The sequence below is a fragment of the Lutra lutra genome, chromosome 11, assembly GCF_902655055.1.
Source record: "Lutra lutra chromosome 11, mLutLut1.2, whole genome shotgun sequence".
NCBI lineage: Eukaryota > Metazoa > Chordata > Mammalia > Carnivora > Mustelidae > Lutra > Lutra lutra.
In genome coordinates, this window is record NC_062288.1 from 51,888,890 (window position 1) to 51,913,390 (window position 24,501).

At 35.2% G+C, this 24,501-nt stretch overlaps 1 protein-coding gene and 1 pseudogene across 2 annotated transcripts in view; both read left to right on the forward strand.

Moving 5' to 3' along the window:
• HDAC9 (histone deacetylase 9) overlaps positions 1-24,501 on the forward strand; it is a 938,635-nt gene that overhangs the window by 625,357 nt on the left and 288,777 nt on the right. For both annotated transcript variants that reach the window (XM_047696020.1, XM_047696021.1), the window contains exon 14: positions 12,297-12,474. In XM_047696020.1, coding sequence (XP_047551976.1) covers positions 12,297-12,474 — 178 coding nt within the window. The remainder of the gene's footprint in view (positions 1-12,296; positions 12,475-24,501) is intronic.
• Positions 18,735-20,101, forward strand: LOC125081259 (26S proteasome regulatory subunit 4-like; annotated as a pseudogene).

The window sequence follows — 24,501 nt, forward strand, 5'->3', positions numbered from 1 at the left end:
GATTTACTCCTATATTTCTTAAAGAATTTTAGAATTTTAGCTCTTACCTTTGGTTCTATAATCCCTTTGGAGTTAATTTTTGTGTATGGTATGAGAAAAGTTCAGTTTCATTCTTTTGCATGTGGATATGCAGTTGAACCAGCTATGTTTGTTGAAGGACTGTTCTTTCTCCATTGACCTGTCTTTTAAATAGCAGCAGAAGCTCTACTATTTTCTTTTGTACCCCACTTGCAGACTACAGCTCACAGGTACCATATTTATATTCTATTCCTCACTATACCACTGTTTAGCCAAATGTCATCAACCAGTGTCTCAGCCTTACTTTAAGGTCCTAAGGTAATACTAAATTACTTGTACACACCCAGTATAATCTGCAGTAGCATAGACTTTCTCTGGAACTTCATTTCAATCACCCTATTCTAACCATGACTTTAATAGGATAAAGTAATTATTCTAATACACTGGTGAGTTAAAACAAAGTAAGATATCTTAGTTACCTAGAGTTGTTGATGGGTTTACCAAAGAATTTTATCGTACATTGTGAAGAAGAAAAACAAATTTAATTTACATTTAAAAATGATGTAGATTTACCAGCTCAGTCAAGTAGTCATATTTTTCTCTCAAAAATAACAGCATTTATATAATTTTTCTCCTAGTTTATCATTTTATTTACTTAATTATAATTTTTAAATTTTAATTCCAACATAGTTAACATATTGTTAGTTTCAGAAGTATAGTATAATGATTCAGCAATTCTCTACATTACTCGTGCTTATCTTAAGTGTATTCTTTAATCCTCATCACCTATTTCATCCATCCCTCTACCCACTCCCATCTGGTAACAATCAGTTCTCTGTAATTAAGAGTCTTATTTTTTGGTTTCTCTCTCTCTCTTTTTAGAAGCAGTCCTATTTCTATGATGTAATATATACATTCTTCAAACACGAAATTAAGTGACCCCCTGTTCTGTTCCAGGATCTAAGTTTGGGACTGGAATAGTAGCAGTGCAGTGGGGGTTTCTATTCATAGGTGTCTTGTATCTAAGAGTCCTTCATTGTCCAAGTCTGAGTTAATGTCAGTTCTTGTTTATTTTAAATATACACATACACACCACCTTAGCATATTTAACCAATTAAAATACTGATATTACAGAAAGTAAAACATTTAAAAAAACTCTAAAATAAAATTAAAATGTATGCTTATTGGACAGTTTGAAAAATAGTCAAAATAAAAAGTAGCAATCAATAAAGCTATCATAGTATCAGTGTTTAGAAGTAATTACTGCTAATTGTCTTTTTAGATTTTTCCTAAAATTTGCAAACTTAAGTATGTTTTTTGTCCCAAATCTTCATTTTAAGTTCCCAATTTACATCCTTCTGCTCTCATTTCTGTCCCTTGAGTATCATTGTTCTCTCACTGAGATGAATTGAATAATATGTTAAAATTCTAAAGACAAAATATACTTAATTGTACATGTTATTGTATTCATTTATCTATCAGTGAAAGTTGGTACAAATTAATTTATATTTTATGAGTATATATTGACCTCAAAGTAAATTTAAATTCAAATTTTTTTGAGGATTTATTCATTTTAGAGAGAGTGAGTGAGCAGGGGGAGGGAGAGAATCCCAAGCAGACTCTCTGCTGAGCACAGAGCCAGATATGGGGCTGTATCTCAGGATCCTGAGATCGTGACCTGAGGGGAAATCAAGTCTGCCACCTAATTGACTTAGTCACCTAGGTACCCCTAAATTAGCATATTTAGACTTAATAAAAATATATTTTCATACTTAGTTTTATTTTTTCTCATCTACTTTTACTTTTTCACTCATTCTTTGTATTTGTATTTTCCAATGAATCTTTTTCTTCCATATAAAAACTTACCTTTTCAATAAAACCATTGTATGTTGAATAATATTGGTGTTTTATATATGCCAACTTTTAAAATTTACTTTAGATGTATTCATATACAGAAAAAATAATAAAACTTATAAAAATGAACATAACATCCGGCCTAAAAATGTCATATAATGTACATTATATGGTATATGTCACATTATTATATAATATTGTTGTACAGCAGTTACCCCTGTATCTCTCTCCTGTTTTATCCCTTCTATTCCTCTGAATTTGCTTTCTTTTTTCCCATGTGTTTCTTTATATTTTTACTACATTCATATACGTATTTAAACAGTATATGCTCTTCACTTGCACATTTTTTAACTTAAATAATTAACTTCATATACATGCTTTTGCTTGCTTTTTCAGTCACCAATTTCACTGTAGATTTATGGTTCATTTTCACTTTTTTTTTTTAAAGATTTTATTTATTTATTTGACAGATCACAAGTAGGCAGAGAGGCAGGCAGAGAGAAAGGAAGGGAAGCAGGCTCCCCGCTGAGCAGAGAGCCCGATGTGGGGCTTGATCCCAGGACCCTGGGATCATGACCTGAGCCGAAGGCAGTGGCTTTAACCCACTGAGCCACCCAGGCACCCCTCATTTTCACTTTTACTAAATATCAGTGGATTGTTCATTGAAGTAGGTCTAATAGTTTATCCTCCTACAAGCAATCTGAGTTTCTCTTGCCCTATATTTTCACTAATGCTTGGTATTGTCAGACTTCAAATTTTGAATCAATATGAGTGTAAAATGGTATCCCTTCTTGGTTTTCGTTTGCATTTTTTAAGTTATCACTGAGGTGGTTTCTGTTCATGTGTTTGTTGGCTTATGAAATGTTTCATTATCTGGGGATTCCATGTTCATACTATTTGTCCATTTTTCTGTCCCCATTTATTTTTAGGAGTTATGTATATAATGCAGACATTAAAAAATACTTTATCCAATAAATATTTGCAAATATTTTACCCCCAATTTACCTTGTCCTCTCTTCTGGGCTGAGCGGTCTGGACCCAGGCCCAGATATGATTAGCACATAGCCGTGGGTTCTTAATGAACTTGTATCAGAACCTAAAGTGATGCCTACTTTGTGAGCTTGAGTCTGTTCAAAGCAATGCTTGGGATGAGGAGGATCCTGGGCCCAGTTTTGGGGCCTAGTAGATTCTCAGGGTACATTCTTTTTTTTTTTTTTTTTTTTACTTCTTTTTTTTTAAAATTTTTTTCACCATAACAGTATTCCTTGTTTTTGCACTACACACAGTGCTCCATGCAATCCATGCCCTCTCCAATACCCACCACTTGGTTCCCCCAACCTCCCACCCCCTGCCCCTTCAAAACCCCCAGATTGTTTTTCAGAGTCCATAGTCTCTCATGGTTCACCTCCCCTTCCAGTTTCCCCCAACTCCCTTCTCCTCTCTAACTCCCCTTGTCCTCCATGCTATTTGTTATGCTCCACAAATAAGTGAAACCATATGATAATTGACTCTCTCTGCTTGACTTAATTTCACTCAGCATAATCTCTTCCAGTCCCGTCCATGTTGCTACAAAAGTTGGGTATTCATCTTTTCTGATGGAGGCATAATACTCCATAGTGTATATGGACCACATCTTCCTTATCCATTCGTCCGTTGAAGGGATCTTGGTTCTTTCCACAGTTTGGCGACCGTAGCCATTGCTGCTATAAACATTGGGGTACAGATGGCCCTTCTTTTCACTACATCTGTATCTTTGGGGTAAATACCCAGTAGTGCAATTGCAGGGTCATAGGGAAGCTCTATTTTTAATTTCTTGAGGAATCTCCACACTGTTCTCCAAAGTGGCTGCACCAACTTGCATTCCCACCAACAGTGTAAGAGGGTTCCCCTTTCTCCACATCCTCTCCAACACATGTTGTTTCCTGTCTTGCTAATTTTAGCCATTCTAACTGGTGTAAGGTGGTATCCCAATGTGGTTTTAATTTGAATCTCCCTGATGGCTAGTGATGATGAACATTTTTTCATGTGTCTGATAGCCATTTGTATGTCTTCATTGGAGAAGTGTCTGTTCATATCTTCTGTCCATTTATTGATATGATTGTCTGTTTTGTGTGTGTTGAGTTTGAGGAGTTCTTCGTAGATCCTGGATATCAACCTTTTGTCTGAACTGTCATTTGCAAATATCTTCTCCCATTCTGTGGGTTGCCACTTTATTTTCTTGACTGTTTCCTTTGCTGTGCAGAAGCTTTTGATTTTGATGAAGTCCCAAAAGTTTATTTTCACTTTTGTTTCCATTGCCTTTGGAGACATATCTTGAAAGAAGTTGCTGTGGCTGATATCGAAGAGATTACTGCCTATGTTCTCCTCTAGGATTCTGATGGATTCCTGTCTGACGTTGAGGTCTTTTATCCATTTTGAGTTTATTTTTGTGTACGGTGTAAGAGAATGGTCGAGTTTCATTCTTCTACATATAGCTGTCCAGTTTTCCCAGCACCATTTATTGAAGAGACTGTCTTTTTTCCACTGTACAAAGTCAATGTACAGAAATCAGTGGCTTTCTTATACACTAACAATGAAAATACAGAAAGGGAAATTAGAGAATCGATTCCATTTACTATAGCACCAAGAACCATAAGATACCTGGGAATAAACCTAACCAAAGAGGTAAAGGATCTGTACTCAAGGAACTACAGAACACTCATGAAAGAAATTGAAGAAGACACAAAAAGATGGAAGACCATTCCATGCTCTTGGATCGGAAGAATAAACATTGTTAAAATGTTTATACTGCCTAGAGCCATCTATACGTTTGATGCCATTCTGATCAAAATTCCACCGGTATTTTTCAAAGAGCTGGAGCAAATAATCCAGAAATTTGTATGGAACCAGAAAAGACCCCGAATCGCTAAGGAAATGTTGAAAAACAAAAATAAAACTGGGGGCATCACATTACCTGATTTCAAGCTTTACTACAAAGCTGTGATCACCAAGACAGCATGGTACTGGCATAAAAACAGACACATAGACCAGTGGAACAGAGTAGAGAGCCCAGATATGGACTCTCAACTCTATGGTCAAATAATCTTCGACAAAACAGGAAAAAATATACAGTGGAAAAAAGACAGTCTCAGGGTACATTCTAACCTGTTCAGTCTCTTCTCTTTTCAACGGTGGCTTGTATTTTACTGGCTCATGTTATATAAAAGTATTTTAACTCCTTTTCTTCTCTGACTTAAGAATGATATTCTTCACACCTTTCAGTTGTTTTTTGCATGTATTATGAGATAGGTATCTAAATTCATTGTTCCTATTATGGATCACCAGTTTTCCCAGCATCATGTATTGACATTCCTTGTTTAACTGCTACTCTGTAGGTCATCTTTGTTATATATGGATTTTCCATATAGTCATGGGTCTCCTTTTGGATGCTATTCTACTAATCTGTTATACTCTATTCAATGATCTATAAATACTCTATTGTGTTAAATGACTTAGCTTTTAGTATATATAATTCCTTGGTTTGGTCTATCTCCCCAACTTACTCTTTATGTTCAGAATTCATATGACTATTCTCTGCCTTTTATCTCCTATACAAAATTTAGAATCAGCTGAAATATGCTAAAATTAATTTGGGAAGAATTGCTAATTTTATATTAATTCTTTCTATCATGGAGTGTAGTGTATCTTTTCATCTCACTTTATATCTCTGACTATAGTGTGGTCAGTGTACATGATCTGTGATATTGTTTTTCACAGAAAATATATGTAACAAAAAATTTACCATTTAACAATTTTTAAGGGTATAGTTCAGTGACATTAAGTGTATTCACATTGTTGCACACCCATCACTACCATTTCTCTCAAGAATTTTTTCATCTTTCCAAATTAGAACTCTACCCCTTATGTAACGGCTTTGTTTCCCCCTTTTCCCAGCCCCTGGCAACCACCATCCTGTATTGATAAATTTAGTTACTCTAGGTATGTCATGTAAGTGGAATCACATAGTAGTTGTCTTTTGTGACATGTTTATTTCACTTAGCCTAATGCCTTTAAGGTTCATCTATGTTGTTGTACATGTCACAGTTTGTTTTTAAGGCTGAATAATACTCCATTATAAATACTAATTTTTAAAAGCTTGTTGACATTTGCTTTATTATAGGGTAAGTTTTGTAATTATGTACATATGTCCTTGAAAAAATATATTTTATTTTTTTACAAATTTAATATATCTCTAAGCTAGAGAATTGTGTTATTCAAGTCTCCTGTAACCTACTTTGTTCTGTGGAAAGTTTGTTATGACCTCCTTCCATGATGTGAATTTTTCATTTTTTTCTTTATAGTTTTGCCAGTTTATGCTCCTGACATTTTGAGCTGATATTCCTAGGTTTAAATTTGTTGTTATTGTTAATTAAACTTTCATATTATTTTATACTTACACCTAGATGTTCTCTAATATTTTGCTCATAAGGTCTGTTTTGTCTCTTTTTCAACGTGGCTGTGCAAGGTTTCTCCTCCCCCTCTTCCTCCCCCCCCCCTTTTTTTAAAGTATTTTTTATATGTCTTCATAGAACCTTTTAATGTAAACTTGCTCTGCCAAAGAATAAAGCCTTTTTGTCTTTTAAATTCAGTTTTACTCTCTCTACCTTTTAACTGGTAAATTGAGTACCTTCACATCAACTATGTTCAATAATAGGTAGGGATTCGGGATTTGTTTCTGGCATCTCCTTTTGTGAATTATATTGTTCAGCTTTTTCAGTGCTTCCTTTTTTCCTCCATCATTTTTTCTCCAAATATTTTAGGTTGATTTCTTCTTGGTTTTGCTTTTTTTTTTTTAATCAATATGGTGTATTTTCATAAATTTAAATTATTTCTTTTTTAAAATTTTATTTAAATTCCAGTTAGTTAACAGCAGTGTAATATTAGTTTCAGGTATACAATATAGTGATTCAACACTTCCATACAACATCTAGTGCTCATCACTACCGTGGCACTCCTTAATCCCCATCATCTATTTTACCCATTCCCCCACCTACCTCCCTTCTGTTAACCATCAGTTTGTTCTCTCTAGTTAAGAGTCTGTTTCTTGGTTTGCTTTCCTCTCTTTTTCCCCCTTCACTCATTTGTTTTGTTTCTTAAATTGCACATATGTGTGAAATCATATGGTGTTTGTCTTTCTCTGACTGATTTCACTTAGCATAATACTCTCCACCTCCATCCCTGCTGTTAAAAGTGGCAAGATTTCATTTTTTATGGCTGAGTATTATTCCACTGTAGATTTTATACACACACACACACACACACCCCAACTTCTTTATCCATTCCTTAGTTGATGGACATGTGGGCTGTTTCCATGGTTTGGCTATTGTAGGTAATGGTGCTGTAAACATTGGGGCACATGTATTCCTTTGATCCCTTTGAATTAGTATTTTTGTATTCTTTGGGTAAATATCTAGTAACGTGATTGATGGATTGTAGGGTAGTTCTAGTTTTAACTTTTTGAGAAACCTCCCTAGTGGAGGTTTTCCAGAGTGGATGCACTTGTTTGCATTCCCACCAGCTTTTGCATTCCGCTTTCTCTTAAGATTTTTTTGGTCTACTTTAAAGTTATGTGCATCAATTTTACTTATTTAGTAGCCACTTTTAAATTATTAACATGTGTGTTTAGTTTTAAAAAGTCTTAAGTTAACCAGTACTTACACACCCATCCTGAATAATACGAAGACTTTAGAAGATGTAAATTTACACCAGCCCTTGGCATTTTATAAGATAAGCTCTAGGGATATCTACAATTATAATTTTCTGAAAAGCGAGACTTCTGAAGTTCAAAATGTTGTGAATCAAGAAATTAAATTTGCTCATAATGCCAAAAAATATTGCTTAAAGAAATAACTTTGGAAATAGAATTTTAACTGTTTTTAATAATTATTTTCCCATGAACTTTTTTTTTTCCTTCCAGGTCATATCTTTTATTAAAGTAATTCAGATAATTCTGATTATTTCAATGATTACTTCAAAGATTAAACAGTATAATATTTTAATTTTGTATTGGCTGTTGCTGAGGTTACATAATGATATTGATCAGAGCACATAATTAGCAACCACCCACATGTCTGGAACCAAATGTGACCATCTGAAACAAAGTAAAAACACAGAAGTCATAAAATAGGTCCCTGAGCAATGGCAACAAGAAAGCAAAACCAAACCAAACAAATGTAACGAAAAATCACTGCTATTACAAAAAAATAGAACCTCTATTCAGTTGCCTCTGCCTAGGGGCTTTATTACCTCATAATCTCTGTTAAAAGCCACCCCCAAATAAATATTTTACTCTAAGGGAGAACATTGTGCTTTTCATACAGAGAACTTCAAGACCTTTCCTATCTACTTTTAATCCCTGTCTCCCATGACTTAGAAAGGCCAAGGCCGCAGTAACATTGACATCTTATTAGGCATAAGAGAATTTATAAAAGAATTTACAAAACAGGTGCATAATAATTCCTCTGTGAAGGTAATTTACAATTTTTATCAGTGGGAGGAGACAGATGATGTTCAGGCATAGTGGCCTTAGACGACTTACTTCATATAACAAAAGGTTGACTTACACATCTCAGTAACTTGAAAGAATTTCCCAGAATGACCATCTGGTAAATTAAGCAGTTGAAACCAAATCCCCAATTAAATCACCTGAAAAAAGAACAACTAATGTATGCTTAAGAAACAGACTCAGTACCTGGGTGGCTCGGTTGGGTATCTGCCTTCCACTCTGCTCCTGATTCTAGGACTCTGGGATTGAGTTCCGTATTGGGCTCCTTGCTGAGTGGGGAGCCTGTTTCTCCCTCTCCTGCCACCACTCCTGCTTGTGTGTGTGCGCGCTCTCTCTCTCTCTCTGGCAAATAAATAAAATCTTAAAAAAAAAAAAAAAAAGGAGGAAACTCAATATAGTATATTTAAAAATTTTAATCAAAAATGCTTTCTTGGGGTGGCTGTGTGGCTCAATGGGTTAAAGCCTCTGTCATGGTCCCAAGGTCCTGGGATCAAGCCCCACATCGGGGTCTCTTCTCAGCAGGGAACTTGTTTCCTCCTCTCTCGCTCTGCCTGCCTCTCCACCTACTTGTGATCTCTGTCTGTCAAATTAATAAAATCTAAAAAAAAAATTATCAAAAATGCTTTCTTGAAGTGAGAGAGTTATTATTCACTTAATGGGCATTTTTCATTGGGGCTCAATAGATGAAAGTTTAACTTGGGTATCCATCTAATTTTTAGTAACAACAGGTTTTGTACTCTTCAACATTTTATTTGTCTGAGAACACAACAGAGAAATATATACTTTTATACTTAGAACTATGAAAAATAACCATGGAAAAAATTACCTCTCATTAAAATTGTTAGTAGAAATAAAAGCTTTAGTGAAACACTCCAGTCCATTCCAGCTATAACAGGAAAATACTACTTCAGTTTTCAGCATCAAGCAGGAAGCTTTTTATTGCTGAGGAGTAATACCCATCTGAAATAAAAGTGGCTTACCATTTTGTGATACTTTGATGTCAAATATGCAGCATAATAATATGTGTCTTGCTGGATAGTCAAGATTCCCCCATACATTAAAAGCCATACTTCATTTGTAAAAGTGTATAATGTAGTTAACTCTTTTGAAAGTGAAAGAACTTTTCTCTATTCTTTAGTCCTTTTTTAAGTAGAGGTTCAAAAATATTTGGCCTATGTCTGCTCTTGGGTCTAAGTCTCGACTGTTTATTTTTAAAAACATTTACTATTTTTCTTAATTAAAGTTTTAATACGGGTGGTATGTAGAAAGTTTGGAAGCCTCATAAAAGTACAGAAGAAAAATAACCTGAAATCATTCATTTCCTTCATTATCTCTTGGCTCCAACACTAAATAATTTCAGAGTATTGTCATTTGGTAATTGTTTTGTCTTGTCTCTATTTTCTTATATTTTTCACTCGTCGTTCCTTGGTTTTTCTGTGTTATGATTGCTTATAATATGCATTCAACTTGACTTCCACAACTCAAATTAAACATCACATTCTTAAATGAAAGTTGCCTCAACCTCTGTATCAGACTTTTCTTTACATTTTTTCATGGCACTCTGCATTTATCTTATATAGCACTCATTATATTTATAATTGCATTATACTTAGAAATACTTAGTATCTGTATCCTAACTAGGTAATAAACATAAAAAAGGCTCAACATAATAATCAGAATGTACTCCTGGGGACAACATTTGTTATACAGTAGTTAGGATTTGGCTGGAACCTAGAAAAGGAATAGAAGACATAATGTTGAGAATGCAGGTTACCCTCAGGTCAGAAAGCCCAAATGCCAGGCTGGGGAAGTTCTTTAAACCTTCGTTTCAGAGAATTTTGTGACAACTTCTTGCTTACAGAGGGCTTTTGGAAGAGAATTCTTGCAGGAAGGAATACGATGGATTGTCTTAGAAATACAGTGATCAATCAACGGACTTTGGCATTAGGTTAGATGAGGGTTAAAGAGATTACAGTAGGAAGAGACAGAAAGGATGGAGATTACATTCAGGTATATATTTACCCATGCATTTTAGATCATATGCAGCAAAGCCCCTTTTCCCCACAGAAAATTCCCCAAGTCATAATTATAAATTTGCATTCCCTCTGAGTATCAACTCCATGAAAAAAGGGACTATGTCAACCTTACTATTTATTGTATCCTCAGGGCATTGAAGATGGAGACACTCAAGAAAACAAGTTAGACTCCTGTCAAAATATTAAACCTATTATAACTAGAACTAGATCCTGACCAACCCATCCTTATCAAAGCCAGTGCTCAAAGCCTGAGCATGTGACAAATGCCTTCCAATTGATTGATGGTTCAGTTAGAGCAAAACAGCAGTAACAACATATACATATATGTTAACTATAACATATTTTAAAATTAATTTTAAATACTTACTATTTTTTTGAAAACTGAGTGTTTTGGCCTATGGTCTATAACTATATATTTATAATCATAAGTTGCACATTTATATGCAGCATTAACTCATATACAGAGGAAGTTGTAATGACATAAAATGATATAGAATGCATTGAATACAGTTGTGTTGCATGTAGTTTTGTTAGCATTCTAAGTGGGTAATTTATACACCTAGGATGTAACAAGCCTTGCATTATATAGAAATACAAGTATCACATATAATGGCACATGTTGGATACTAGCAATTGGGTTAGGTTAGTAACAGGAAGGATAAGGCAAATCCTCACTAAGGAGAAGTGATGTGTGTATCAAGTCTTAAAAGAGTAAATGCTATCCAGGTAGATCAAAGCAGAAAGTCATGTAAAATTTTAAAATTAGAAGATATTACTCTTATACTTAAAAAAACTTTATTAATCTTTTGGAATATCAGTTTCTTTATCTGTGGCATGTGGTAATCATCTTTTGGATCAATGTTCAGCTATTTTCAATGTTCAGAATATGGAAAAGGAAATGGGGGTATGTAAAAAGCAGTATGAAAGTTATGAATTCCATGATTTTGAAGAAGAGGGAAGATATTCTCTATGTAATATTGATAGGTAAATTAGCTGCCTGTGTTTTAGAGATTGTCTTTGTTCGAGATGGAGGAATAGACTAAGTGAATCTTCAGGAACTTCCAAACTGTGGCTCTTTGATTTCGTAACTTAATTGCCTTTTTTTTTTTTTTAGAGACAGAAGCAACCTAAGTGCATCTTCCAGGAACTTCCAAACCCTGGCTTTTGGATTTGATAACTTAAGCATGAAGAATGTTAACATTGTTAAATCACCGAGATTATATATTTAATGCTCTTTAAAGAAACGAAACATTTTTATAGTATTGAGATTACATATATATTTATATATATAATATATATTTTATAGTATTGAGATTATACCATAATATGAAAATTGAAAGGTATTAAAACATAGCCATTTAATTGGTAATTTTTAGGCTCTCTTAAATTTTATTAGCAATATTAGTGAGTAAATTCAAGATAGAATTTTCGGTATTGAGCCTTATTGGCAATTTTAAAGCAGCTAAATTGTTTTCCTACTTTGTGTTGCAAAAATTCTAGAGCTATATTCAAAACGTTGCTATCAAGATAGGAAATGAATTTAAGTCAACGTTCCTCTTGAGGTTAAAGGTCTGTTTCTTTCAATCACTTCAAATTGACAGGCCTCCTGCCATCACCTCCTCCTCAGCCAGTCAGACAGCCCTGGCAGTCAGTGTGAAAACATCTGTTGAATGGATTTATTAACTAGATCTTGTTTTTTCTCTCTCTCTATTTTTTTCTTTTTCCTTCACACCGTTTATTATGTCTCTGACCTGATGAACTTAATTTGTTTACACGTCATTCTCAGTGTCTCCCTCAATGCTTGTCTCATGTTTCTCTCTACTGTGCTCTTTTCTTGGCAACAGCCCTTCCGGGAGCCCCAGCACACACGTGCGCTCTCAGTGCACCAAGCTCAGCTGGCTGTGGTTGGCATGGATGGATTAGAGAAACATCGTCTTTTCTCCAGGACACATTCCTCCCCTGCTGCCTCCATTTTACCTCATCCAGCAATGGACGGCCCCCTCCAGCCTGGCTCTGCAACTGGTAGGAATCCCTAAAGACTCTCCCTAATAGGCAGGCTAAATGCACCGTTCTTGTAGGATTAAGCGATTTAAATGCTCTGAATAACTCCAATAGCAGAACACTCTGTTTTAACCCAATGCAACCCAAATTTTATGAGGTTATATTGGCCACAAGACAAACAGCACATCTGATAAATCTTGGGCTTAGTATTAATAGCCTCATAAATTGTTATCATTCAAGGGCCTGGAAAACACATCAACAGGTGCATAGGTCCCTTTTGGAAACAAAATCCCTACAACATTCTTTAGCAGTGTTCCTCCATCTCTTCTAGTTGTGGTGGCCACTAGGAAATTTATGATGTTCAGCTTCATTTGACTCTAAAGCGTGCCTATCCCCCAGTTTGTTTTTCATGTTGTTTTGTTTGTTTCATTGTTTTCTTCTGACCTGCCATACAAATGACTCCTGGGAGTGGTGCCAAGTCAAACCTTGTTTAATGCTACATGCATTAGTTCCATTTCTATTTATTATGGCACCTCTGCTATTTGACCAACCTCTTCCTTTGCCTACAGCTGTGTTTGATATTTTAGAACCTGGCTACAGAGGAAAAAAAAACAGGTAATTCCAAGGCCAGAGGAAGGTCAAGTCTGGAACAGACACATAAACGGGGTGCTATTCACTCTCCAAAGGAACTCTGCTGTAAATATCCATGTGGATAAATACTCCTTTCTGTCGTCACAAAAATGGAGTCCAGAAGATATCCATGCTCTCAAACTTGAGGCCGATCAAATGAAAGATACTGTATCCCTAAGGGGCCCATAACTTGGATGCAGTAAGGGGAGTATTCATGTGTACCTTCTCTCAAAGGCTCTCACAGGTTATCTGATTTATTTTTGAATCAATTTTCAGGATTCAGAGTTTGTTTTTGTGGCTTTAGTGACCTCATGCAACCCTTTGTGTTTGGAAAAGTTAAACCACTTTTTCTAAAATCACATTCCCAAGCCTCGATGTCATCTTATTTAAAAATCAATGAATGGAATGGCCACGTTATTTACCTTTGATGGACCTCTTTAATAAGTAGGCAAAGGAACTGTTTTTTATAAGGTGTTATATACCACAAGCCAGCATTCCATCGTAGGCGTTATAGGCTGGGTATATTTGCATATATTTCTTGCACCACATTACCCACTGCCTTGGATCCCTCTATTTCTGAGAACATAACAGACCTGCCCTGGTATTGCAGAAAACCCAGGACTACAACCCAGTGTCAGCAGAAGCCGCTTGGATCAGTCATGCCTGGTTCTCTCCTTCATTTTTAGAGAGTGTTTGCTCAAAACCAGATATATAATGTAGAGGAATACTTTTGGTAGCCATTCAGATTGGTAGCCTTCAAGAATTACATTCTTCTAAATTCTTTTTCCTGTAAGTATTTTTTATTTAGCTATAAGCTTTCAGAGAACACAGAGCAGTAATCATCTTGTCATAATGACAATTCCACTCACTCAAAATTATTTCCTTAATTTTTAAGTGAACTTTAATTATAAAGTCATGGTGCTATTCCCATGTATTTTACTCTCTACTACTGAAATCCTATTGATTAGTTTCTTTTCTAAGTTAAGAGCAGTGACCCTTTCCTGACATGCTTTGGCCTTTCCTCTGCTTTTAGATGTTCCTTCAATGTGAATAAAGCACGTTCCCTGAATATTAGAATGATACTACAAGTTGAGGAAAACAGTGTTGCCAGATGGACAGAGTTGTTAGGGCTTAAAAAAATCCAGGTGAAAGACTAGACTATAAACCTATTAACATAAGCATGACAAACCTAATCATTTAAACCAAATGCTTGGTCATTTCAGATCATTAGTTTCTTTCTTACAATGTCAGCATCCTAGTATTTATCAGAGTTTGTATTCCAAACACAAGTAGAAAAATGAACTTGAGATTATTTTCATGTTTAATGGACTTGATAGGGCACATTTCTTGCCTAGTGATTAAGTAAACACTTAAAAAAAAGTGGGATTTTAGGCGCACTTGGGTGGTTCAGTTGATTAAGTGGTTTTCTGCTCTGGTCATGATCCTCAGGGTCATGAGATTGAGTCCCCTCTCAGGTACATGGAATCTGCTTAAGACTCTCTCTTTCCCTCTCCCTCTGCCCCTTCCCCTACTCACATGCATATGTGTGATTGCTCTCTTTAAAAAAAAAAATGCACAGGATTTTAGTGTTTCTAATGATCTTGATTTCAAAGGTGAACTCATAAGTAGTATGTTTGAAAAGAAGTATCTATAAGCATTAAATTCCTTTTCATTTGATTTTTTAATATTTCTATTTGTTGTAGATGCATTCAAAAAAATCAAAAGTGACATTCAAGTATGTTCCTTGGGAATATTTAGTTTTTCTTTGTTTTTGTTTTTGTTTTTGTTTTTTCAAAAGAAAGTTACACAGTCTCATGTACTTAATAGCTGTTCCACTAAAAAGTAAGGAGTAGAAAACAAATACTTCGTAAAGGTGATTTGCTCACACATGTCCTGTAAGAGCTGTACTTCTTGCCATAACTTAAAAAATTATTTAGTAGTTAACTCACATAATTTTCAAGGCATACCTTTTCAAACTTGCACCTTCCATGTGGATTCTCAGCAGCCAGATAAAGCAGCCATACCTCTCCCTTTTTGAAAAGAACCAATCAGTGTTCCCAGAGGAAGATGTCTGAATTCAGTCAGTTGTTGAAAGATAAAGTGTTCAGTCTGTTTCCTGTGAGGACTTGAATGGACCAAGAAATGGACTAATATGTAGTGACTACCTGGTGCCCTTACATAATGCCTGGTAAGGATATTTCTAGGATGGACAAGAAGAGCTTACGATCATGATGCTGCTAGTGATAAGGAAGAGTGTATTGTAGAGCCAGGTTGCCACATATTCATTTAAAGGGATTTTATGTTATATTGTAATGAGTAATAATATTTTTTTAAAAATAATATTAAATTTAAGAGGTGGGTTTTCTGTTCTGTTTAAAGCCAGGGATTATTGTGTATATGAATTCTGGTAATTAAGGAAAGGACAGTGTATTTTGTCTTCTTTACCATAGCCGTCTCTTCTGCTCAGCTGTTCCTAACAGAAATGAGGCTTGACCATGACTCACAACAGGGCATTGATAGTATATGACATAGTTGTACCAAATGGGATTCACTGAAACAAAATTTTAATGGCAAATGAATTGATTGGTTTTATCTTTCCTATCACCCCATACAATTTAAGATCTTCTGTCTTTCAGCCCTAGGCTGCTTTACAGAATCTGTGAGAAATTCTTTCTTTGTAATATTATCTTGTTAGTATCTAGTGTGAATAGGATTATAGTACTCAAACTGAACCAGCATTGTGAAAGCCATTAAAAATAATTTAGTTAGAAGAATTTTTAAATTGGTGCTTAGTGGGTAAAACAGCGTGATGGAAAGTGAAATACATTTGAACATTTCAGTATGAGAATAGCAGCACTGGCCTACCTTCCTCCGTCCCTCCCTCCCTCTATCCCTTCCTTCCTTCCTATGAAAGCTATTTTCTCTAGTCAGGCTCCAATTAATCCCTGTTTTTGTTTATATGTTATTTCCTTCAGGATGCCTTGCTTGGTCAGCTAAATCCAAATTAAATCTATTCTGATCTCTCATAACAAACTGGATTTTTCCTCAAATGCTGTAATTATTTATTTCAGGCATTGTGTTCCAGTGGGCTCTCCATGAGGAAAGAGACTGTCTTTCTGTTTCTTTATTCCCAGTACTTAGGTACATGGCTAGCACATGGAAAATGTTTAGTGTATATAATTACCGTATAATAAACAAGTAAGTCAACAAACAAATGAACAACTGAATGAAATGAGAGTGATTAGACATGAATTACCTAAAATTTTACAAAAAATATCATTAGTACATTAAGTGAAATTTTGGGGTAACATATTTTTATTAACTAGAGAAAAAGGATACATGTTCATTGAAGGCAATTTGGTAAATCTAGAAAACTGTATAGGAGAATCACCCATTATTCCATCACTGAGAGGTAACCATAAGTAAAATATGGATTTATCTTCAGTATGTTTTCCTCTTCCTATGTGACTGTCCTTATAAGAAGAAAAGTTATATGTGTGTTTGTATTCATATTTGTGTATGTGTGTATTTGTAAGTATATGTGTATATGTGTAATTGTGTGTATGTGTATGTGTGTGTGTGTGTACTTTAAGACCTCTCAGAGCAACTTCTCTTACCACCTATATCAGAATGGAGAGGTTAATTTCTTTTGGGAAAAATGCCTTAAACTTATGAGTAAGGAAAATTTCTTTTGGGAAGATAATCAGTTTTGAAATTAACGTCTTCCAGTATACATGCTTGAAATTTCTCCTGAAAAACTTTTTGAAAAATTGCTCATCTAAATCTCACTGAAGATGGTAAAAGTAGCTATTTTGTTTATTCAGATGAGTAATTGAACTTGATCACATATATTATATATCATAACATATAGCATATGTATTTATAAGTAAATATATAATTTATACATATATATATTTATATTTTTAATTTTTTTGGCTTTTTTATGTCTGACAGTGTCATTCTTGTTACCTTCACACATACTTGGACACAGAGTTATTGGGGCACCTCTCTTTTTGTCTGAAAGGTCTAGAAATACGGTCAAATGCTTAAGCATTTGGACAGTTTCAGTTTAGCTTTGACAGGAAGTCTGAATTCATACTGGTATGCGTCCCTGTGTGGGCTGCCTGTTAATTCTTTTCTGTAGCCTTATAGTATGTTTTCTTTGTCTTGTTAATTAAACAAATCATCTTTATGATGAACATTTGCAGTTACATGCTCATATACATGTCTCTTTCTAGTTACGGAAAAATTCTTTAATTATTCCTATCATTTAATTACTGTGAATTCCTCCTTGAGGGAAATTACAACTTTTTGTTCAGCTACATCTTCTCTGACTTCTGTATTTTCCTTTCCTTATGTACATCTCTAAGTTTATATTCAGTAGCAGTGATTTAGTTTCTTGAAATGTAAATTCCTGTTTTGTTGCCTGCAGTATAGATTTTATAGGGCCAATGTCTTTTGACATTTGAGGATGTCAAAAAGTTTTCTAAAGTTTTATTTTGGTTCCTATAGTAAATCATAGTCAGTGATCTAACTAGTAGGAATGGTGTTCCCTTTACAGTTTCTGTAGCTTATTCTCATAGGCCCTGGGTTTTGTTTGTATTTGTTTGTTTGTCTTTGCTCACTCATTCTTGAATATAGAGAAATCTTTCCAGGTATTTGCCAGCAAGTATAGTGAATTCTGTTTGATTTGACTTCTTTCCAATTATATGCGGTTGAATCTCCTCTTTGGCTATGCTGTTGAATGGCAATACTAGTTCAGTTCCTAGGTTTCAACAGACTAGTTCATATAGTATTAGTTGGAAAGCCTAAGGTGGGATTTCTTCCATCAATTTCCTTTTTAGCTGTCTGATACTCTGATAGGATGATTTACATAAAAATTATAAGTCTTAGAAATTCTTTTTATCTACTCAGAGACATAGTTTAGTAAATTTTAAACATTAATTTTTGGATATTTTTATTTTTTTGCTGGACAAATCAAGTTTCTCAGTTAATAATTAAACTGGTAATTTCATTTAAGTGTACCTGTTGAAAGATATTATAACAAGTATTATAGATATTAGAATGTAAAGAGTACAGTAGATATAGAACAAAAAAGCAAGGGGTGCCTGAGTGGCTCAGTCGTTGAGCATCTGCCTTTGGCTCAGGTCATTGTCCCAGGGTCCTGGGATTGAGCCCTGCATTGGGCTCTCTGGTCAATGGGAGGCCTGCTTCTCCCTCTCCCTGTCCCCTGGCTTGTGTTTCCTCTCTCACTGTCTGTCTGTCTGTCTGTCTCTCTCTCTCTCTCTCTCTGCGAAATAAATAAATAAGTAAATAAGATCTTCAAAAAAAAAAAAAAGAACAAAAAGGCAAGGTAAGCCTTATGGATAGACTAGAATTATGAATAAAAAGTATAATAGCTAACTGTAGGTATGAAGTGGAGGTTATTAGAAATGACCCTTGGTTCAAGATAGCACTTAATATCCATTTTAGTAATTCCACCCATTTCAGGTCTTTTTAAAGTTTTTTAAAAAATATTTTTAAGAGGTTGACCTCTTAGTCCCGTACATTTTTTTTCTTTCTTACTGTATGGAGTTTTTAAGAAACATGTATGTAACTATATTTATACATGCCTCATCTTTACTATTAGATCATGAATTAAGTGTAATAAAATGAAATTGTTGGCACCCAGGATTCGAGTGGCTGAAGCAAGATGGATCAGTCAGAGTGGTGCTCATGGCCCTGGAGCTGGCAAGAAATGTGACAAGGACAAAAAAAAAAAAAAGAAATCCAAACCTCCTGTACCAACTAAAGCGGGAGAAAGAAGAAGAAAACAATGGGACCAGAAGCTGCCAGCAAGCTGGCACTGGTGACACCTCATACTCAGTGCCTGTTAAAATTGTTGAAGTTAGAATTAAAGATACCTTCTCATAGAGGAAGAATTCATTAGAAATCAGGAAAAAATGAAGCCTTTAGAAGAAAAGTAAGAGGAGGAAAGATCAGATGGGTGGGGTGATCTGAGAGGGACCCTCACATTGCTAGGAACCTTGGAAGAGATCACTGGTGACAGTAATGCCATCATGTCTACATCTGTGGGCTCAGAGCACTACATCAGCATTCTTTCCTTTGTAAAAGACAACATCTGCTGGAACCAGGCTGCTCAGTCATACTCATCCACTGGCTACATGTCATCATTGGGATGCTCATGTTTGACAGGGATCCTTTGGTCACAGTGATGAAGGTAGAAAAGGGCCCTCAGGAAACCTATGCTGATATTGGGGGGTTGGTCAACCAAATCCAGGAAATTCAGGAAACTGGAGCTTCCTCTGCTCATCCTGAATATTGATGAAGAAATGGGTATAAATACCCCAAAGGGGGTCATTATATGATCTACATGGCACAAGTAAAACCTTATTAGCCAAAGCAGTAGCAAACCAAACCTTAGCCCATTTCTTGAAAGTGGTTGGCTCTGAACTTACTCAGAAGTACCTAGGTGATGCCTAGGTACTCATTTGGGAATGGTTTTGCGTTGCTGAAAACCATGTACCATCCATTATGTTTATTGATAAAATTGATGCAATTGGAACAAAAAGCTATGACCAAAATTCCAGTAGTAAGAGAATTCAATGAACAGTTTTGGACTGTTGAATCAGTTGGATGGATTTGACTCAAGGGGTGACATGAAAGGTATCATGGCCACAAACCAAGTAGGAAGTTTGGATCCAGCACTTATCAGACCAGGCTGCATTGACAGAAAGATTGAGTTCTTCCTCCCCAATGAAAAGACTACAAAGCATATCTTTGAGATCCACACAAGCAGGATAATGCAAGCTGATAATGTAACTGTAGATGACTTGATCATGGCTAAAGATGACTTGTCTGGTGCCAATATCAAGGCAATCTGTATAGAAGCTGGTCTGATGGCCATGAGAGAACATAGAATGAAAGTAACAAATGAAGACTTTAAAAAAAAAATCTAAGGAAAATACTCCTTATAAAAAATACAAGGAAGCACACTTGAGAAGCTCTGTCTCTAGTAGACCACTCCTATGTTCCTTTTTGAGTGTGATATGCAGGATTGCCCACTGGGTTGCCTTCATCTGTTGGTCATATGAAAAGCCCTCTCCAATAAAAAGAGTGCTCTTTCTCAAAAAAAAAAAAAAAAAAAATTGCTGGCACCCAGATCATAATGAACATCCAGTGACTATTTATTGCATTTACATCTTTCAGGAAAGATATCATGCTATCTATATGTATCCTGCTAAATTTCTCTCCTTTGGCCCTGTAAGATATTAAATAAATGTTGTTGAGCAGATACCTTGAGAAGGTGTAAAACCTCATGCAATTGCCAGAAAGAAAATATGAAGTTGAATGTTAAGAATTAGGAATCAGGATTAGGTGTTTTAGGATTAAAGATTCTAGACTCAGCTTAACTCATAGACCGAAGTAGACTCAGCCTAACAGTGTCATGTGACACTGGGTATAAACCTTTAGACAGGAATGGTTTCTGTGGATAAATAATGACTTAACTACACATAATGATTAAGAAAAGGAAAAAATAGATAGTAGATGCTTCAAAAACTTGTCTCATTTAATAAAACTGAATGCCAGAGAAAGTAGAGTCTAAGCATATCTAGAAAATGTAGTAAAATATTTTTTTGATGGAAAATAAACTTCTAGGCTTTAAAATACAGTTAAAGACTTTATGATAAGACTCCTATGTGTATTTTCCCAAATCCTTACTTTAACTCTTGTTAAAATTGATCAAGAGAGAGAGATTGATCCATTGGCTTATGTTGCAAATGGTAACCAGTAGGGCAGAAAGAGTCAAAGAAAATTCCATATGAATTTCCATATGAAACTCCATATGAAAATTCCATATGAATCCCAATGAAAAGGACAGGCTTATTTCTCACCCTAAAAGTCTTTGTTTCTGAATAAAAGAAAGAGGAAAGGAATGGAGATGAAGGATGAGGTTAAAGTCTTACCTTGCACTCTACCTGTTAACACCTTATTGCTACATCACTAAGATGAGTAAGTGGAAGTTTAGAGTTCCACACTTTATTTATTTCTCCTTAAATTCAGGTGTCTTTCCAAGAGCTTCTGGACTTTGTATTATAATCTCCAGATACTTGGCAATAACTTCCAGCTACCATAACCTGTTTTATTACATTTTTTGCAGTGGTTTATGGAGAAAATGTTGTTAAAAGAGAAACAGTATTATGGAGCTAAAGTTAGATATGTCAAGAGATGAAATAGAAAAATTAACCAACTTGATTAAAATCTCTAGTCTTAAGAAAACATGTTTTCACAATGAGAGATGCTGTATTTTTTGTGTCTGTTATCATTAATATATCTTTTATGTAGGAAATTGTAGTTGAAAATGTTAAACATCCAACAAGAGTATATAACAATTTTAAATATTTTTGCACCCAACATGATAGTACCCAAATACATAAAACAAAAATAGAATAAATAATCAATAGTAATACAATAATAGTAGAGGACTTTAACACCCCACTTACATAGATGGACAGATCATCCAAACAGAAAATGAACAAGGAAACAGTGACTTTGAATGGCATGCTCTACCAGATGGACTTAACAGACATATTCAGAACATCCCATCCTAAAACAGCAGAATACACATTCTTTTTGGGTGCACATGGAACATTCTCCAGAATAGATCACAAGTTAGGCCACAAAAGAAGCCTCAAGAAATTAAAAAAGATTGAAGTCATACCATGTATCTTCCCTGATCGCAGTTTTATGAAATTAGAAATCAACCACAAGAAAAAATCTGGAAAGACCACAAATAATACACAGAGATTAAATAACATGCTACAGAACAATGAAAGGGTCAACCAAGAAATCTAGGAAGAAATAAAAAATTGCATGGAAGCAAATGAAAATGACAACATAACATTCCAAAACCTTTGGGATGCACCAAAAAAGTTCTAAGAGGGAAGTGAATAGCAATACAGGCCTACCATGAGAAGCAAGAAAAACCTCAAACAACCCAATCTTATACCTAAAGGAGCTAGGAAAGGAACAAAAACAAAATCCCAAACCAGCAGAGGGAAGGAAATAATAGAGATTAGAGCAGAAATAAATGATATAGAAACTAAAATATACAATAAAAGAGATCCATGAAACCAGGAGCTCGTTCTTTGAAAAGATCACAAAATTGATAAACCTCTAACCAAACTGATCCAAAAAAAAGAGAGAGAGAGAAAGGACTCAAAATCACAAATAAAAAATAAATAACAACCAACACCACAGAAATAAAGATAATTGCAGAGGAATATTTTGAAAAACTCTATGTCAACAAATTAGACAACCTAGAACAAATGGATAAATTCCTAGAAACATGCAGCCTACCAAAACTGAAGCAGGAAGAAATAGAAAATTTGAATAGACCATTTATCAGTAAGGAGATTGAATCGGTAATCTCTTCCTCTATGATCCTCTGTCTTGTTTCTCAAATTCCACATATCAGTGAGATCATATGACAGTTGTCTTTCTCTGATTGATTTGTTTTGCTTAGCATAATACCCTCTAGTTCTATTCACGTCATTGCAAATGGCAAGATTTTGATTTTTTGATAGCTGCATAATATTCCATTCCAATATTCCATTCCATAATATTCCATAATATTCCAATAAATGCCACATCTTCTTTATCCATTCCTCTGTTGATGGACATCTAGGCTCTTTCCATAGTTTGGCTATTGTGGACATTGCTGCTGTAAACATTTGGGTGCATGTGCCCCTTCAGATCACTACATTTGTATCTTTGGGGTAAATACCAAGACGTGTAATTTCTGGGTGGTAAGGTAGCTCTGTTTTCAACTTTTTGAGGAACTGTCATACTGTTTTTCAGAGTGACTGCACCAGCTTGCATTTCCACCAACAGTGTAGGAGTGTCCCCTTTCTCCACATCCTTGCCAAAAGTGCTCAACATCACTTGGGATCGGGGAAATACAAATCTAACCCTCAATGAGATACCACCCCACACCAGTCAGAATATTTACCAAACTTTTAAAGAAGAGGTAATACCCATTCTTCACAAAGTATTCCAAGAAAATAGAATAGGAAAGAAAACTTCCCAATTAATTCTGTGAGGCCAGTATCACCCTGATACCAAAACCAGATAGACATCACAGAAAAAGAGAACTAAAGGCCAGTATCTCTCATGAATATATATGGAGAAATCAACAAAATATTAGCAAACCAAACCCAACTATACATTAAAAAAAATCATATACTATGATCAAGTGGGATTTAATCACAGGATGCAAGGGTGGTTCACTATTCTCAAAACAATGCAATGCATCACAGCCATAAAAGAGAGGTAAAAACCATATAATTATTTCACTGTGTCAAAGGCATTTGACAAGTGCAATATGCATTCATGATAAAAACCCCTCTGCCAAGTAGATCTGCCAAATAGGTCTATTACATGTCAACATAGTAAAGGCTTTATTTGAAAAACTCACAGAAGGGGCACCTCGGTTGTTCAGTCAGTTAAGGATCTACCTTCAGCTCAGGTCATGATCCTAGCATCCTGAGATCGAGCCCTGCATTGGGCTCTCTACTCAGTGGGAAGGAATTCTGCTTCTCCCTCTGGTCCTTCCCCTCTCTCGCTCTCTCTCAAATAAATAATATAAAACAAAAAATAAAAAATCTCACAGTCAACATCATACTCAATGGTGAAAAACTGAGAGGTTTTCCCCCAAGTCAGGAACAAGATAAGAATATCTACTCTCACCACTCTTACTCAACATAGTACTGGAAGTACTAGCCACAGCAGTTAGATAACAAAGAAATAAAAGGCATCCAAATTTGTAAGGAAGAAGTAAAATTGTCACTATTTGAAGATGACATGATACTATAAATAGAAGACCTGAAGACTTCACCAGAAATTGATTAGAGCTGGTAAATGAGTTCAGTAAGCAGAATCAATGTACAGAAATCTGTTGCATTCCTATACAGCAGAAGGTAAGAAAATGGTCTCATTTACAACTGCACCAAAGCCAATAAAATATCTAGGAATAAACTTAACTAAAGAGGTGAAAGACTTGTACTCTGAAAACTATAAAACCCTGATGGAAGATACTCAAGGCAATGCAAAGAAATGGAAAGACATTCTATGCTAATGAATTGGAAGAACAAACACTGTTAAAAGGCCTATACTTCCCAAACAAACTACAGATTAATGTAATCCCTATGAAAGCAGCAACAGCATTTTTCACAGAACTAGAACACACAATCCCAAGATTTGTGTGGAACCACAAAGACCTCAAATATCCAAAGCAATCTTGAAAAATGAAAATGAAACTGGAGGTATCACAATACTGGATTTCAAGTTATGTTACAAAGTGGTAGTAATTTAAACAGTATGGTACTGGCATAAAAGTGGACCTAGAAATAAACCCCA